Source organism: Schistocerca piceifrons, chromosome 5 (genome assembly GCF_021461385.2).
Source record: "Schistocerca piceifrons isolate TAMUIC-IGC-003096 chromosome 5, iqSchPice1.1, whole genome shotgun sequence".
Classification (NCBI taxonomy): domain Eukaryota; kingdom Metazoa; phylum Arthropoda; class Insecta; order Orthoptera; family Acrididae; genus Schistocerca; species Schistocerca piceifrons.
The window spans coordinates 286,700,755-286,719,709 of NC_060142.1; the positions used below are offsets into that span (position 1 = coordinate 286,700,755).

At 37.5% G+C, this 18,955-nt stretch overlaps 1 protein-coding gene across 1 annotated transcript in view; it reads left to right on the plus strand.

Moving 5' to 3' along the window:
- LOC124798414 (protein madd-4-like) overlaps positions 1 to 18,955 on the plus strand; it is a 473,991-nt gene that overhangs the window by 174,434 nt on the left and 280,602 nt on the right. Inside the window, exon 7 of the mRNA XM_047261811.1 lies at positions 4,657 to 4,752. Within this exon, the coding sequence (XP_047117767.1) occupies positions 4,657 to 4,752 (96 nt within the window). The remainder of the gene's footprint in view (positions 1 to 4,656; positions 4,753 to 18,955) is intronic.

An 18,955-nucleotide genomic window follows, 5' to 3' on the forward strand; every position in this document is an offset into this window, starting at 1 on the left:
TATCTGTTACCTAAACTAATTATTACGCGAAGATAAGTCTGCATTGATAGCCGAACTCCATTTCCCGACAAGTTTCTTAATTTCTACAGTTGCGAGATACTTTATTTGATCCAAACTAAAGTTTTAATCTTATCTAAAGTAAAGCTAAAAGTTGCAAATAAATGATTTTCCTCTGATTTTTTAGAATAAATACAATAATGGCGAAATGACGCCGTAAAAACAATGCCCGGTACCGTTATGGTACCTATTTATTGAGTGAGGTCTGTGAGTACTTAGTAGAGTAATGAAATATGTAAGGTTGGATTTGGTTGCCAGTTTGTGCTTTTCTTTACGTTGAGTTGGCTCTGTGGGCTTTGGGGATGATTTGTGTGCCAGTGCTGAAGTAATCGGCTTATACTCGTTTTAGTGGAATTACGCGAAGATGCCGGTCTGCATTGATAAACGCGGAGATGCAACAACAATCAAACACTCTACAATATTCCTTGCTTTGCTAGAACAAGTTTAAGACATTTTCTAAACACATAAAAATCACATTAATATTGAAATTGCAGAAATAAGCATTCTAACAATGCTAAACGATCAATTATCTATATTTTCTTAATTAGGCTAGAGATTTAATTCCTACCATTTACAGATTATGAGAACCAAGTATATTATTCTTTTAACTCAATAAATTCCATATATAAATTTCCTGAATCTGATTTTGATTGTTTATGGCACAAAGGGTATCGTAACTGCTATTGTTTTGTATTGCTATTATTCTTCTAAAAGCCTTTTTCAAATTATCGAAAAGTAATTGAATTTATTTATAGTTGGAGATATAAGAGTATTGATCTAGTAATACATAATGTAGGGGGCGCTAAAGTTATGGTAGGAAAGCATAATACATTCTTCAATTTGGAAGAAACTCGGGCTCATCTTACTGTTGTCTACTGTGTGTCAAACTCATTGCATCTTGTCGCAGAAAATGCTTGTAAATTATTATCTTTGCATTTACAATACATCGTTAAAGACGTTCAGATCTGGCTTGCATGCAGTACCAAGCTGAAACATCGAATATTCAGTGCTGCTTGACGCATTGATCGGAAAGAAACTCTTGTGACAACTACTATGTGAGTCAGCACAAGAAAGGAGAGAGAACTTACGATGGCCGGTCGCCAAGAATCCAAGATCATCTGTACAAATCACTTGAAGAGTAATGGAACTCTTATCCATAAAAAGAAAATAGAGTTCACTTAACTTCTCTTTAGTACTATATGAAACATGAGATGTCACAATTCTTTCGCAGTTATCAACTTTATTCAGATACGTGTGCAAAGGACAGATTTCTGAAAGATTTGTAGAGTTTAGTGATGTTAGCAGTGATAGATTGACAGAGGCCACAGCTAAGGTTGCAATAGACCATCCCGAAGAATGAATTCAAAAAATAAGTTGGTCACGCAGATGTACGATAGGGCAGCCGTCACAGGGGGACATTCAAATGGTGTCAAACAAAAAGTAGAGAAGCAATCCCACATGCCATATATATTTGTATGAACACCTACAAATCGAATTTGATTTTATCACAGGCAGTATTGTGTGCGAGTGTAAGTAGAGTGGTTTTTTTTTTTTTTTTTTTTTTTTTGCTAATATTAGAGGTTTTGTGACATTTTTGTACGTTCCTCAAAAGTTATTGGATACAACAGCGAAGAAGAGATTTCCAAAACTTGCACCAACAAGATCAAAACTTGGTAAAAACTGTGGAAGATCATGGAGTCGAACTTGAAGATTTTGGAGAATTACAAAACTTGGACACAAATGCTATTAATGAAAGACATGAATTTCTCATGATGTTACAAGATTTTCAATTTAACTTCCTTTTGTGAGGCCGGCCGCTGGTGGCCGAGCGGTTCTGGCGCTACAATTTGGAACCGCGCGACCGCTACGGTGGCAGGTTCGAATCCTGCCTCGGGCATGGATGTGTGTGTTGTCCTTAGGTTAGTTAGGTTTAAGTAGTTCTCAGCTCTAGGGGACTTATGACCTCAGCAGTTGAGTCCCATAGTGCTCAGAGCCATTTGAACCTTTTGTGTTTGAAGAACCGCTTTCACTGACAGATGTTACTTTTAACGTTGTGCTGTCAAAATCCTTAGACATTACATATTGTAGGAAAAAAGTGGCAGACTTGAAAGAAAACCTGCCCACTAAGAGATACAGTGACGTTGAGAAAATGTGGTGTGTTTTGAAAGCATATGTGATATTCCAAGGAAGAGATGAAGGGAAACATTCACTGAAATGTCTGTAAAGAACGAGCACAGGAGGATGCACTTTGAGATATTATAATCATGTAGTTAAACGTCAGATACGATTCACTGCCTGATTTAAAGCTTTAAAGAAAATTAGCATGATGCACATTGTTCATATTACAGTGTGAAATAATTTCTACTCAATAGACACTAGGTGATGTTTCTTCCAGTTCCCATTTTTAGAAACATCTGTTAGAGTTGAAGGAGCCATTTTGTGAAGGAAATCTTCAGTCTTTTGTATATCCTTCCATTGGAGTACTCCGGCTTACTGCTAACTGCAGTCCTTCCAATTCTCAGTGGGTTCAAGTCACTTATTTAAATATTCAGCTGCAACTTGATAAAATGTGTGGCCATTACTGTCCAAATTTGGAATCTCTGGTAATATACCCTCATTTTCCAGGTTACCAAGAATTGATGTGACAGGTAACATAATGAAAAACCCTCACCCTTGGAAACTAAATTAGCTTTTAAATTATTTAACACAGAAATTACTTCAAAAGCTGTAATTTTTTCACCCACTACTCTTTGAACTGTAGCGTGAAAAGTTGAGGCTTGGTTGTGAAGATAGTCTAGCCAAGCTGCTGGTAAAGGATTTTCAAAAAATAGCGTGATGGCAAGTGAATGTTTATTTTAAAATTCAAAATATGATTTCAGAGGCACAATCATAGTCAGAAGACGTTTGACTGCAGAGAGTAAAGCAAGTCACATTGTTTCATTATAGCCTAAATTTTTTTGTACTACTGGTCTACAAATTTACAAAATTATCTAAAATTTTCAACCCTTACAGTATACACATAGAAACAAAAATATATTTTAGAAACATTGCCTTTAATATCAGTAGGAAGGACATCAGCAGCCATCTGGATAGTATTGCAGATTAAACGAGCAGAACATCCAACCCTCAAGTAAGTTATGACCTAAATTTCCTTTCAGTTTTGGGAAGACGTTGTTAGTGACCTTTCTAGATACACTTCCAAAATCGTATTTCACATTTTCTGCACAAAGGATAATGTTTTTGTTTTTTTTAGGTTATATTTTTCAGACACTCACAAAATGTAGCAATGATTTTTTAAGTTTTTCCAGGCAAAGATATAAGATTCAATATTTTAACTTGAATCCGTTCAGTAGAATGAAAGTATGTAACAAGCAATGGAAATATTTTTATGTCCTTATGGTTTGATGCATCTGTCATTATTGAAATAAAATTAACTTTTGGTAAATTAGATTCAGGTTGAGAAATTGCAAATTCGTTTAAAAGTTTTAATAGACATGCCTTGGTTTTGATAAGGCCACAAGTAAATTTTGGTTCAAAGGGACATTGAATAAATTTAGCAGTACAGTCCATTGATTTGAAAGATTGGTTGTGTCAGCAGAATGGTAAGTGACTCCTTCAACAGCTTCTAATTTCATATCTTTAGCAACAAAATTTTAACTTTTAAAACAATTACTTGGTGCAATGCTAGAGGAAGCATTTGCATGCACCATTCAGTATGTTTTTCACTGGTTATGTGTTGTGATGTATCCAGTCTCCCTCCATGGCTTATAACGAAAGAAGATGCACGCTTATTGCATCGAACATTTGAATCATTAATTGCTTTTTAATAATTGGGTATACTTTTTGTGGGTCACTATTAAAAAACACTTCTTTTTCAGCAGTAGCGTGTTATTAATTTCAAGTGTTTTAGCACTTGCAGTTTACAAAAGTTCACTGTATTTTATTATGTCATGAATGCAGAACACAGTACTGTCTTTTACCAAAGTTACAACTGTAATGAATTTCAATTGTAATGAATTTCTTTTGAGTCACACTGAAGCATATGTATTTACAGTTTTTGTTATAGTTAGCAGCACTTGCATCAAAACATGAGTGATAACTGTTTGTTACTCAATTACCAACACAGTTCAGTTGTCATTCACAACTGTACAGTGTACTTTTCCAAGCAAAGTTTCCACTTGGTTTCAGGTGTGTATGATTAGTAGACCCATAATATAAAAAGTACATTGATTTGTCAGTTGTTAGTACCTTTAAATTTTTCATGAAACTGATGCAAAACAGGCCATTTTGAATTGACAACATTTTATGCCGATATAAGTCATCGCCGCAGGAAAAGGGACATTTTGGCATCTGCTTTAACTTTTTAAAAAGAAAGAAAAAGGGGGGAGGGGCTCTGTCCCTGCTAATGCAGGACATCTGTTCACCTCCTAATGCTGTAACTATTCCACTTCTTCACTTGGAACTCTTTATCATTTCCTGTTCTTTATAATAAAGCATGAAACATGAAATGACAGTCCTGTGATTTGTGTAAATTTTTTGCAAATGTAAGTGACAGACGTAAGTACTATACATAAAAGTTTAGTGATGGTGTTATTGCAGGTTCCCGATTCACAGTGTCCAGTTCTGAGACCTCACCACAGCCAACCATGTAACAGTGAGGAGTGCCCCATCTGGAACTCTGGACCATGGTCTGAGGTACATTTTATGAACAGCGTGCCATAGAACTTACATTGCTTTTTTATTGTTGCCATCTTTTTTGTCACTTTTTTACGTTTAATCACAGAAGCACAGTAAGTTAAAGCTAACAGATACAATTTTTTGTAATTTATTAATGAAGAAGAGAATTTCGGTAGAATAGTAGCTTTATAACTACATTCTATGTATATTGCATGCCTTGTCATTGTAACACACTTTTGAATTACCTGCATTCTTCTATGTCCATTCCAGTGCTGTGGACAATGATGTCCATTTACTCTATAATGTGGCAAACTCATCAAGCGACCAATTAATTGTTTTTTATTTGTTTCCATTTGATTATATTTTGTACAAGGTGTGTACTTGTAATATAGGACATGTCAACTTAATATAATGCCTTAAAATATTTAATATACATATTACAATGTACAACATCAAATTAGCAAATGTAATAGTAATGTTTCATACATTTTTTCACAACTTATATTTAGGTCTTCAAGTTATTTGCACACTCTTTAACTCTGATGACTACAGGAAGGACATAACAAAAACATTTGAAGCATGCAGTATATTTGGGTGATGACAATACAATATACATGTTATAAAAACATCCCTTCGTATTTACACATTAGGACTACTACTCTACACTATCAAATTATTTTTCTATTGAATAATCCTTAAGATGTTTGTGAAATGTCTTTCACTCTCTGTTGTCCTGTAGACTCCTAGGAAAACACTTTGCCAGTTGTACATTTGAATATCAAGGCTCTTTTTCAACAGCTGTCGGCCTGTGTGGTATACTTCTCAGCTGACCTTCATTTCTTGTGTCTTATAAATGAACTTATGCATTTTTTCCTAGCAGTGTGTTGCCTTTGACTGATGAAATTATTGTTTTACAGGCTATAAGTACATAGAAATGTCAATATTTTTAGATTATGGAAGGCAGTTGTACATTTACATTCATACTCCACAAACCACTGGAGTGCATGACAGGGGGTTCTCTCCATTGCATCAGTTTAGGGCTTCTCTCCTTTCCATTCACATATGGAGCACAGGAAGAATGACTCTTTAAATGCCTCTGTGTGCACTGTAATTAATCTGATCCTATCCTCACGGGCCCTACGGGATTGATACATAGGTGGTTGTAGTATGTTCCTACACTCATGATTTAAAGCCAGTTCTTCAAACTCTGTAAATGTGCTTTCTCAGGATGGTTTTTGTTTATCTTCAGGTGTCCACTAGTTCAGTTTCTTCACAATCTCTGTGAGACTCTCCCATTTGTCAAACAAACCTATGACCGTTTGAGCTGCCTTTCTCTGCATGCATTCAATATCCTGTTAGCTCTATTTGGTATTGGTCTCACGCACTTGAGCCATATACTAGGATTGGTCACATTAGTGATTTGTAAGCAATGTCCTTGTAGGCCATTTGCATTTCCCTAGTATTCTACCACTAACAGGAAGTCAGCCACCTGCTTTACCTATGGATGAGCCTGTGTAGAGGCATAGTGTGTTCTCACAATAACAAATGGCTCTGTGATTGCTGGTAGTAGTACAGAGTGTGCTGCAAAATCAGCTGTATGGTGAGAATTGTGTGAGATGGAAGTAATTCATGTCGAGCAGTATGCATACATCAAAATTGCCTTTTTCTGAAGGAGAAATATGAGAGAATGTCACAGTAAATTGGTGGAAGCCCATGGGAATAATGCCCTCCCATACTGAACAGTAGGAAGATGGTTGGGAAAGTTTCAACAATAATGTGTGGCAACCAGAGATCAGCAACATTTGTGACACCTTGTCAGAGTGTGGACCAGTTTGGCAAGATGTTGTCGTTGAGCAGCTTCTGAAGAAAGACAGACAATGGATGCTACTGGAGTTAGAGAGGCAAGTGGCATCAAGAAACGTGCAATCCATAGGATGCATTGGACAGAGCCGCTGCTGTGAAAAATCACATTGTGGTGGGTACTGCATGAACTGATGGAAGTTCAGCGCTGGATGAAATATGTAATATGCTCCGACCGCATAGCACACTGGCCAAAGGACAGTGACCACTTCCTGTCATGAATAATTGATACTGATGAAGTTTGGACTAACCAAAATGATCGTGTAATTGTGGATGGCAGTCTTTTCTCAAACTTATTAGATGTATGTATCTACAGAGGAGTTAATGTGGATTCAGACCACCACCTTGTAATTGCAAAACTAAGAGCTCGAATGTCTAAAGCAAGAAAAATGAAAGGAACATCTCAAAGAAAGCATATGGTATTAAAGCTAAAAAATTAAGAGATTGCTAAAACATACTCTGGGAAGATTACTGAGAACCTTGCACTATACTCTCCTAGTGTAACTGACACTGCATCAGGAATCGAGTGCTTGCAAGAACACAGTCATTAAAACAGCACAAGAAGTTCTAAGGAAAGAAGGAAAACAACCAAGGAATACCTGGTTTGATGAAGATTGTAAGAGTGTCACAAGAAAAATTAGGCTTACAGGAAAACGCTTAATAAATCGTATACTCATTTAGCGGTACAAAATTATCAAAATAAAAGGAAAGAACAGAAGAAACTGCATCGGAAGAAGAAAAGGAAATGGGAAAGAAAGCAGATTGAGGAATTGTAAATGACTCAAAAAACGAATCCTATCAAAAGATGTATAGCGACAGAAGAACATTTAAGCCACGTATTAGTATATGTAAAAGCAAAAATGGGGAGTTACTAACTGATGACCAAGAAATATTGGAACATTGGGTAGAATATTTTAGTGAACTGTTGGATGCTCCAGAGCCCCCTGTTGAAGAGATCATAATCCATCCAGAAGCAGATGATGAGTCCTTCCTCTCTCAAGGAGAGGTAGACAAAGCAATATCCTGACTGAAGAGCAATAAAGCACCACGGACCAATAATAAGGGTGATTCTAAAGTCACTATACATTTCAGTGATATAGTAATAGAATATTTGTTTCTTGCAGATACTACGACAGAATGCTAACCAAAGAAGAACGAATGGCTGTTGTTTCTGCTCGTCTTTGTGGAATGACATATGAACAGGTGTGGACAAACTTTGCCCACCAATTCCGGAAAACAGGCCCCACCAGCCTTGCTATCAAGACCCTCATCAATAAATTCCAGCGTACTGGTAGTGTTGCAGATGAAGAACGTCCAGGGAGGCCAGCCATAATGCCAGACACTGTACAAAGTGTGCAGGATGCGATCACACGTAGCCCTTCTGCATCTACCAGGAGACTTAGTAGGGAGCTTGGTATTACTCAGATCACCGTATGGAGAGTTCTTTATTACAAGCTGCACAAACTTGTGTACCATATCCAGGTTGTACATAAGCTTGAAGTGGAGGACTACGCAGCCAGACAAGCTATGTGTCATGACTTGCTACAAGCTGTGGAAAATGATAAGTTGATGCAAACGTCTTGTTCAGTGATGAAGCTACATTTCATACCTGTGGACACATGAAGGGACACAACTGCAGGGTCTTGGCAGACAAACAACCAAGTGTGCTGCAGGAGTGGCAACGGGACACAGCAAAAGTGAACATGTGGTTAGGGATAACGAGGTCAACAGTGCAAGGGCTCTTCTTCGCAGAACAAACCGTTACTGGAAGCGCATACCTAGATATGTTGGAACAGTTTTTGGAGCCCGAACTGATATCTGATGCGATTATGGATACTGTTGTTTTTCAGCAGGATGTTGCACCACCCCATTCTGCCCTCGTTGTTCGGGATTATCTGAATCAAGCATTTCCCGGCAGATGGATTAGTCGTGCCTCTCCACGGATGTGGGCACCCACCCCACTCTCCTGACTTGACACCCTTAGACTTTTATACATGGAGGTTTATCAAGTCTAAGGTATACCAGGTGAACATCCGCAGCACTGAACACTTAACACAGCAGATTCGAGCTGCAGCTGCTGAGATTACACCAGATATGCTTGGGCAGGTTTCTCGGTCTACAGTGGAGCGCTGGGGGGGGGGGGGGGGGGGGCCTAGACATGCAAGGTGGTCACATTGAAATGTACTGAAATTATGTCCTATTGTAACATAAGTTGCAATGCCATTACATATTGGTTAATAAAATTTGTTGAGATATAAAATGTATAGTGACTTTAGAATCACCCTGTATAACATCAGAACTATTGAAAGCTGGAAGAGTTGAGTTAAATTGCAGGATATACAAGATGTTGTGCCTTATCTGGGAAAAGGAAGAGTTGCCAGAAGAATGGAATCTAGTGATAGTGTGTTTGATACACAAGAAAGGAGATATATCTAAATGCGGCAACTACAGAGACATAACACTCCTAAGTATTGCATATAAAATATTGTCAAATGTCTTGTTTAGTAGACTTTCACCTATAGCAGAAAACATTATTGGAAGTTATCAATGAGGATTCAGATCAGGAAAGTCAACTGTGAACCAGATATTTACTCTCAGGCAAATAGTAGACAAGACCAATGAATTTAATTTTGGTGTGCACCATCTTTTCATTGATATCAAATCTGAATATGACAATAAATCGGGCTAAACTTTATGAGGCAATGTGGAAATTTTGGGTGCCTGAGGAGTTAGTGCATTTGATAAAGGTCACCCTAAGGCATCCCCAGTGTACTGCGCAAGTGCAAACTAGGCTATCACCCCAGTTTCCCATAAGGGGACGGGCTTTCAATTTGGCACATGAAGAAGTGGTGTGTGAACTGAGTATTCAGACAAGAGGTACTGTCTCCTATAAGTCTGTACAATTGTAGGATATGCAGATGATTTGGGCCTAATGAATAGAACATTTGGAGATCTACAAAGTGCCTTCTTGGCTCTAAAACCCTTTTCAGCTGTAAAACTGAGGGCTGAGAAGGTGGGCCTGAAAACTGATGAGGCACAAATCAACCTTTACAGCTCACAGTGGCCCTTGATGCCCTTGAGCGAATGGAATATTTCACTTATCTGGGGGCAAAGATAGAAACATGACAGCATTTAAGCTGAAATTATGGCCCACATAAGTGCTTCTAATTGATTTGCTTTGGAATGCTGTGACTTTTTAAATCCAAGCTTCGATTGCGAGAGACTAAGTGCTGACTCTATAAAATGCTGAGACACCCGGTACTTATGTATGGTTCAGAAACATGGACAATTACAAAGCAGGGTGAAAGTAGACTGAGATCACACAAAAGAAGTATATTGAGGAGAATCTTTGGACCTGTTTATGAGAATGGGAGTTGGAGAAGGCAAAGAAATGACGAGCTCTATGACTGCCATAGGGAGGATGATTTGGTCAAGTTCATACAGTTGTGTAGATTGAGATGAACCGGACATGTAATATGACTCCATGATACAGATACTGCAAGAAAAGCCTGCTGCAGTGAACCTGGAGGAAGAAGTGAAAGAGGATGACCGAGGTTGAGATGGAGTGATGAGGTTGGAGAAGACACTGCCCGAGTTGGCTGCCGTAACTGGAGGTCTACTGCAAAGTCCTGAGAGGAATGGTGGAAAATTCTTGAGGAGGCCAAGTCCCATCCTGGGATGGAGTGCCAATTGAAGAAGAAGAGAAGGAGATGAATCTTAGAAACTGGAAGTGAAACATCAGTCCATGGGGTGGTGACATGCCAGGTTGCTAAGGCATAAGAAGTTCCGCCAGACTCCTTACACCATGAAATTGATGGTGATTGTCGTACATAACATGAGGAGTGTCATTATGCACCATTTAATTCCTCATAGCAGAACAGTAAGTGCAGTGTACTACAAGGATTTTTTGGTGTGACAGGTATGATGTGGCATTCAGGAAAAGGTCCAGATCTTGTGGAAAATGCAGTCAGCACAAAACCACACAGAACATAAGTGTGTACAGAGGCAGCTGTAATGTTGGGGAGTGGAAGAATTTGGAGCACCTGCCGTACTTTCCTGACCTTTCACCACGGGACTTTGATCTCAGGTAAAGGAACCACTATGTGATTGATGGTTTGCAACATGAGAAGACATCGCCAGTGCAGTGCAACAACAGATTACTCTGTTCAGACATGATACGGCAAATGGTGGTGCAGATGATATTCAGCACCTACCACATCATTGGCACCATATGGCGAACACTGCAGGATCTACTTTGAGGGCCTTAGGACCCAGTTTTGTAATGTCAACTGTATGTGTGTTGTACTTTAATCATTTTGTACCATGAAACCAATTTTGTCCTGTAAACTGCTTTAATATATATGTGAAGCACAATGTTATCTGCATGAAACCTGGACTGTTTGTTTGTCGAAATAAATATGTTTCTTTCCAGTGCTTCCACATTTTTTATATGTTTCTAATGTAATATCATCAGCATATAGTAGTTTTTGTTCATTTTTAATGACTTCCATATTTTTCGTGAACAGACTGAGCAAAAGTCACTATAATGCAGATCCTTGAGGTGTGCTGTACCTAATAGTCTTGATTTCAGATTTACATCCAGACTCCATAGTCACATACTGCTTTCTGTTACCATCATGTGATTTCATCCATCACTCTGCTTCTTCACGTAAGCCACATTTTTCAAGTTTCTCAATTAGTTCTGTATGGATGATTATGCCAAAAGCCTTACACAAATCCCGAAACATAGGAGATACCAAGTTTATTTTGTCTAATGCATCTATAACGGGTCTGGTTAGGTTTGACATAGCTAGTTGTTTTGTGGGTTTCCTTTTTGAAAACTGCATTATGACAGAATCAGAACACTGTGTTGGCCTAGAAATGTACTCAGCCTACTGCACATAAGCATCTCTAGTATTTTTGAGAAATCAGATGTTAAAGATACTGGTCTGCAGTTATTTGGGTCACTTCATTGCCGTTCTTTTATATTGGTACCTCTTCGTTATTTTTGATTTTTCTGGAAATACTCTCCCCAAACGAGTTGTTTGCTGTATGGTATCCAAAAATAGTTCAATTATTTCTTCACTTACTTGCTTTATTACATAATTTCATGTTTCATCATCTCCTGCAGATTTCTTGGATGGATTTTGGTTTTTGAATTATTTCTGTTTAAGTTCCTGTTTGTCACTGGTGCCAGAACATTGAGTGTGATGGTTGCTCAAGCCTTATATGTCGCTCCAATTCATGATGGTTTCTTTGATACTTTAAATTTTGTACAGCATCAGTGAAATAGTTGTTCAGTATGTTATCAATTTTTGTTCCATCTGTAACTGTCATGTACTCAGTTATCACTGACTTTAGTAATATTCGTGTAATTTATATTCTTGTCACTGTATCTTTCATTGTTGATTATGTCCCATGTTGTTTTAGTTTCATGTTTTGAGTTTGTTTTATGGCTATTTTCTTTGAACTGGCCTTTGCTTCTCTTATTAATTGTCTGACGTCTTCTGATTCTGTTTATATGTCTCTATATTCCCACTCTGTCTGAGATCCTTAAGTATAGTAATTAGTTTGATTATTTCTTTGGTAATCCATTGCCTGTGTGCACCCTTCTTTTTCCAACCAGTCACTTTGGAGAAAACTGTATGAAAATTGTGCATTATTGTGTTAACATATGCATTACGCTTCTCATCTGTGCTTGCACTGTTTCAGTCCAACTTCTTTCCCATATGTTATTTTTAAAAATGTTCATGTTTTGTAGATTGATAATCCTAACTTCTCTAATGGCTCACTTTATTTCTGTTTTATTTTGTGGATATAGCAGAGACATGATGCACAGAGAATGCTGTTTGCAGAACTTTTGCTTCACATTCATTGTTTTCAGTATTGATGATAGTGTTGTCAGTAATGGTCTGGCTTTGATCAGGTGCTCTATTATGATTTTCATTTTAAAGTGTAATAAAGGTTATTTTAATTCTTGTTTGGGATTTGATTCTTTACCCATTTCTACACTGTAAAAGGAAGGAAGGAAGTCAATAATAAGGTCATTAGTGACAGTTTGTGTTATAGTCTCCACATATTACAACAACTCTCATTGTAAACTTCACTATTAATTTTGCTAGTTTTTCAGAAATGTTGTAATATTACCACTTAGAGACCTGTATGCACATGAAGCTTTTAGTTTTTCATTCATTATGCCAGTAATTTCAAAATAGTTTTCTAAGCAAGTTGGTAAGTTTATACATTTACAGTATTCACTACGTTGTAGACTAACAGTTCTCTTCTTGTACACGATGTGGCAGAAATATAGGCTGATTTGGATATTGATGAAATATGCCAAGGATTATACTGTTGAACGTTTTCAACCACAACAATGAAGCCCATGTATATTGCCATTTCACACACTCTTCATGTCTGAAAAATGATGTCTTGTAGGTGGCCAACTTTGGTACTTTGATGTTCCCATCTAGCAGCAGCAACACAGTCACCATTTTTGCAGATGGCTTTCACATCGCATTCAGCCCTGCCCCAGTCCTCCACATCAATAAATGGCATATCTACCTGAAATGTATTACAAACATCCGGTATTGCCAATAATGCTATTTCACTTTTAGAGACTAACTAAAGCAGCCTGCTTCTCTGCCACATACTGTATATAGTAAGACATGCGCCTTTATGTTGTAATTTGCAGAAGAAATAATTAAGTAGATCTTAGTCTCTCATTATTAGGCTGTGAAGTTCTGCTTCCTTTCACCCATCCTTACTGAGACATTATAACTCTGGCTGTTTCCACTTAGGAGCACTTCTACTTTCTTTCTTTTGAATGTTTTGATGCAAAACTTTAATGTTATTTCCTTCTGATAACTCCTGCATTGTTGAAAATCAGTTGTAGATAGAACTTGAGGTGTGACTAGATAATTCCTGTTTTTTACAGTGTGAAGGTTCCAGTACTACACTTAATGCTGTGCCATCTTGTACTGTTATTAGATTAGTATGATCTTCCTCATTTTTACGATACTGCAGTGCCTATGGTAGTCTGAATTATGATGCAATGTTCCTTCATGCGTGCATGCACGCATGTCTTAAGGAACAGGCATTGCGGCAACTACAGCCATTATGAAATACATGAAGTGTATTTGCAATTACGAATATGGACAACCATAAGCTGTGTAATGGAATGACAATGAAAATTTGTGCTGGACTGGGACTCGAACCCAGATTTCCCTCTTTTCACAGGCAGTCACCTCACCAAACTACTGTGTGTCATCAACTATGTGTCTACAACCTGCACTCATGTATTCTTGATGTATATCCCTGGACAAGGGAACATTTAATTGAAAGTCACTTGTTCAGTGTCAGCAGATAAATACAATTTTGAAGTGCCTGTGTTATTCCAAATTATGATGCAATGTTCCTTTGGAAATGTATGCATTTTTGGAGTGTAATGGTCCATTTATCACGTCTTCCTGGTTTTTGATATTTTGTGTTACTGTGATCTGCATTTTGGTTGTTTATGCACACTGTAGTTCCCTGCATAGTTTCTTTCCTCCTTTTTTGTTCATATCTAATCCTTGCTATGTGAAACCTTATCTTCTTAGGAATCTATTTACATCAACTACTATGACATGATTTGTATTCTTCAGCTGCTTTTAGAACATATTTGTTCAGCTTATATATATGATTCATCTGTACCTTACCCTGATGGTACTGAATTGTACACAATATCACTGTTGTGTGCATTATGTTTCCAAGTACATCATTTCCTATTACTACTGCTAATAGATCAAGTGAGCAGCCCTGCAGCCAAGCGACTAGCGCGAGGTTTGGTGTTCTCGTAAAGATAAGTTATTTTAGATTATAAAACACATAGATTAGTACTGATTACGTGGTAAATAAGTGTATTAGTGTGCCGTTTAAGTGTACCATTAAAGGTTTCATTTCTCATTACGTAATATAGCAGAAAACGCGAAAAGACCGTACAGTCGTATTTTCTGTTTACGTTCTGCTGCAGCAAATCTATAGAATTTCGTTTAGTTGTTCCTTGCTCTCTCCAGCAATTTAACTTAGCGTACCTCTTCATTATTTAACTAGCATTTCCGGAAAGTAGCGTAAAGTTTAACTTGTTGTTTCAGAAACTTTGCACATTTGTTTTTGTTTACACACAGTTGCGTATAGGCCAAATTTGTGTAACCATATTTTCGTGTTTATCTGTAATTTAACTGACTTATTCTTAATAAATTATTACGTTTATCATGAGTGAAAAGTGCTTGACTTGCCGTAGAATTGTTAGGTCGGGGCTTTGGTGTGATGGGTGCTGTAGTTTTTTCCATGTGGGTGACTGTAGTGGCGTGGGAATAGGGGAAGTAAATGAGACTCATCAGTGGTTTTGTAGGATTTGTAGTAGAGATAGGAAGATACTGGAACAGGAGGGGAAAATTGCTGCCCTTCAGGCTGAGTTAGACAAGGCCAGGGGAGATCTTGACAGGTTAAGGAGGGAGAAGGGTAAAGAGAGGTGGGAAGTGGCAACAGGCAACAGGAGGAACAGGCCTAGAACTTTGTCTGACAGCTTTATGGTGAATGTGGAAAATAGATTTGACCTGTTGCTTCAGTTAGAAGCTGGTGAGCCTCAAGCAGTTACAGGTGTAGACAGGGCACAACAAACTTTCAGCAGCAAATTGAAAAGTAAGAATGTAGGGAAATCAGTAAAGAGAAAGAAAGTGTTGTTGTTAGGTAGTTCCCATGGAAGAGGTGTTGGCCAACTCTTGCAGGATGAACTAGGATCAGAATACCAGGTCACCAATTTTTTTAAACCTAGTGCTGGTCTGGAGCAGGTGACAGAGGATTTAGGATCACTTTGCAAAGATTTCACTAAGGAAGACACCGTGGTTATAGTGGGTGGGGCAGGTAACAGTATTGACAGAGATCCTGGGTACAGCATAGAGTGTGACCTGGCGAAGATTGCATCAGCATCAAGGCATACCAGTGTTGAGTTTGTATCTGTTCTTGGGCGCCATGACCGACCTCATTTGAACTCTTCTGTCAAGAGAGTTAATTTGGAGCTGGAACGGCTGCTCATGTCGGGTGCGGGGTCACACATTGGTGTGGTTCATGTTGATTCTGTCAGTAGGTGGGATTATACTAGGCATGGCCTTCACCTCAACAGGAAGGGGAAGGGTAAATTGGCTGGGGAAATAGCAGGAAAGTTAAAGGGGGGAGGCACTGTCATGAGTGGTAAAATACCAGTGGTTATAGGATTCAGAAAAGACCCTTTTTTAGGGTAGGGAGGACAGAAAGAAAACAAATTTTAAGAGAGGTTAGAACTGAGACAAACCTTCAGTTTGAGAAAGAAATCAAAAAACATAATTCCAGCTTATTACATCAACATAAACAGCCATTGGTTAAGAATTTTCAACTGTCAGCAGATATTTTAACTCCATCCAATTTTAAGTCAGTCAATGTGAAATGTCAGCTATCTGTATTGCATCAAAATATTCGAGGACTGAGAAATAAAATTAATGAATTAACTATCTGCATAGATGAATTAGAGTCTTCAAACCCAGCTGACATAATCTGCCTCTCTGAACATCATGTGACCACTGGTATAGAACTTTTAAGTGTTACAGGGTTTAGATTAGCATCTCACTATTGTAGATCAGAAATGGAGAAAGGAGGAGTTGCCACATTCATCAGGAACTGTCATAAATTTAAGAACATAGACATTCATAAATTTTGCCTAGAACAGCATATGGAAGCATGTGCAACAGAATTAGATTTTCACAAAAAATCTTTCATAATATTAAGTGTATATCGAGCACCTGCAGGTAACTTTAATCTGTTTGTAAACCACCTTGAAGCTGTACTGGCCCATTTAACAACCAAAAACAAAGAAATAGTGGTTGCTGGTGATTTCAATGTAGATTTCCTTAAAGACTCTCCCAATAAGAACCTATTTGAGTTAGTAACACTATCATTCAACTTAATTCCCACAGTAAAGTTCCCCACTAGGATAACCACTTGCTCACAAACAGCCATTGATAATATCTTTATAGAAAAGTCAAATGAACAAAATTATATTACAAAACCAATAGTCAATGGCCTCTCAGACCATGACATGCAGTTCCTTCTGTTAAATGTTAATACTGAACAGGATATAAAATCTGTTAAATCTGAGCTCAAGAGGGTAATCAGTAAGCCAAAAATTGATTATTTTAGGACACTCCTCAGAGACATTCACTGGACTGATGTTTACAGTGCTCATGGCATGAATGAAAAATATAACATTTTTGCTAATAAAGTGCTTACCTTATTTGAACACTGCTTTCCCCCAAAACTTACCAAGGTTAGAGCAAAGTCTACAAAGAAGCCATGGATTACTCGAGGAATAGGGGTACCTTGTAAAACAAAAAGAAAACTGTATCTGTCAATCCGAAACATTTCCAATGTTGATGCTATAGCACATTATAAGAAATACTGCAAAATATTAAAGACTGTAATACGGATGTCAAAGCAAATATATTACAAGGAAAAGATAGTCATATCAGATAACAAAATAAAGACAATATGGGATATAGTGAAGGAGGAGACCGGTAGAACCAGACATGAAGAGGAACAAATAGCATTAAGAGTAAATGATGCATTGGTGACAGATGTGTATAGTGTTGCAGAACTTTTTAACAAACATTTTATAACTGTTACTGAAAAGATGGGGTTGTCAGGTTCGGTAGATGCTGCTATGGATTACCTTAGACCAGACATTTCAAGTAACTTCCATAATATGAATTTGACCCTCACTACCCCAACAGAAATAATGTCCATCATAAAATCTTTAAAATCAAAAACATCTAGTGGGTATGATGAAATATCAACAAAGTTAATTAAAGAATGTGATTCTGAGCTAAGTAACATATTAAGCTATCTGTGTAACCAGTCGTTTATCAGTGGAATATTTCCCGAATGGCTGAAATATGCTGAAGTTAAGCCACTGTTTAAGAAGGGAGATAAAGAAATAGCATCAAATTTCCGTCCAATTTCACTGTTGCCAGCATTCTCAAAAATTTTCGAAAAAGTAATGTACAGTCGTCTTTATAACCATCTTATCTCAAATAACATACTGTCAAAGTCACAGTTTGGATTTCTAAAAGGTTCTGATATTGAGAAGGCTATCTACACTTACAGTGATAATGTACTTAATTCATTAGACAAAAAATTGCAGGCAACTGGTATATTTTGTGATCTGTCAAAGGCATTTGACTGTGTAAATCACAATATCCTTTTAAGTAAACTAGAATATTATAGTGTAACAGGAAATGCTGCAAAATGGTTCAAATCTTATATCTCTGGCAGGAAACAAAGGGTGTTATTAGGAAAGAGACATGTATCAAGCTATCAGGCATCATCCAACTGGGAACTAATTACATGTGGGGTCCCACAAGGTTCCATTTTGGGGCCCTTACTTTTTCTTGTGTATATCAATGACCTTTCATCAGTAACATTACCAGATGCCAAGTTTGTTTTGTTTGCTGATGATACAAACATTGCAATAAATAGCAAATCAAGTGTAGTCTTAGAAAGATCAGCCAATAAAATATTTGTAGACATTAATCACTGGTTCCTAGCCAATTCTTTGTCACTAAACTTTGAAAAAACACACTACATGCAGTTCAGAACTTGTAAGGGGTGTCCCAAGAGTATATGTCTAACATATGATGACAAGAAGATAGAAGAAGTGGACGGTGTTAAATTCTTGGGATTACAGCTTGATAATAAATTCAACTGGGAGGAGCACACCACAGAACTGCTGAAGCGTCTTAACAAATCTCTGTTTGCAATGCGAATTTTGTCAGACATAGGGGATATAAAAATGAAAAAGCTGGCATACTATGCTTACTTTCATTCCATAATGTCATATGGGATTATTTTCTGGGGTAATTCATCAAGCCAAGCTAAAGTTTTCCGGGCACAAAAACGTGCAGTAAGAATTATATGTGGTGTGAACTCAAGAACATCCTGCAGAAGCCTGTTTAGGGAACTAGGGATACTAACTACAGCTTCCCAATATATTTATTCCTTAATGAAATTTGTCATTAAAAATATATCACTTTTTCAAACCAACAGCTCAATTCATGGAATCAATACTAGAAATAAGAATAATCTTCACAAGGATTTAAAGTCACTTAGTCTTGTACAAAAAGGTGTGCATTATTCAGGAACACTCATTTTCAATAACTTGCCAGCAGCCATAAAAAGCTTAACAACCAATGAAATTCAGTTTAAGAGAAGCCTAAAGGATTTATTGGTGGCCAACTCCTTCTACTCCATTGATGAATTTCTGAGGAAAACCAACTGATTTGTATATAAGTAC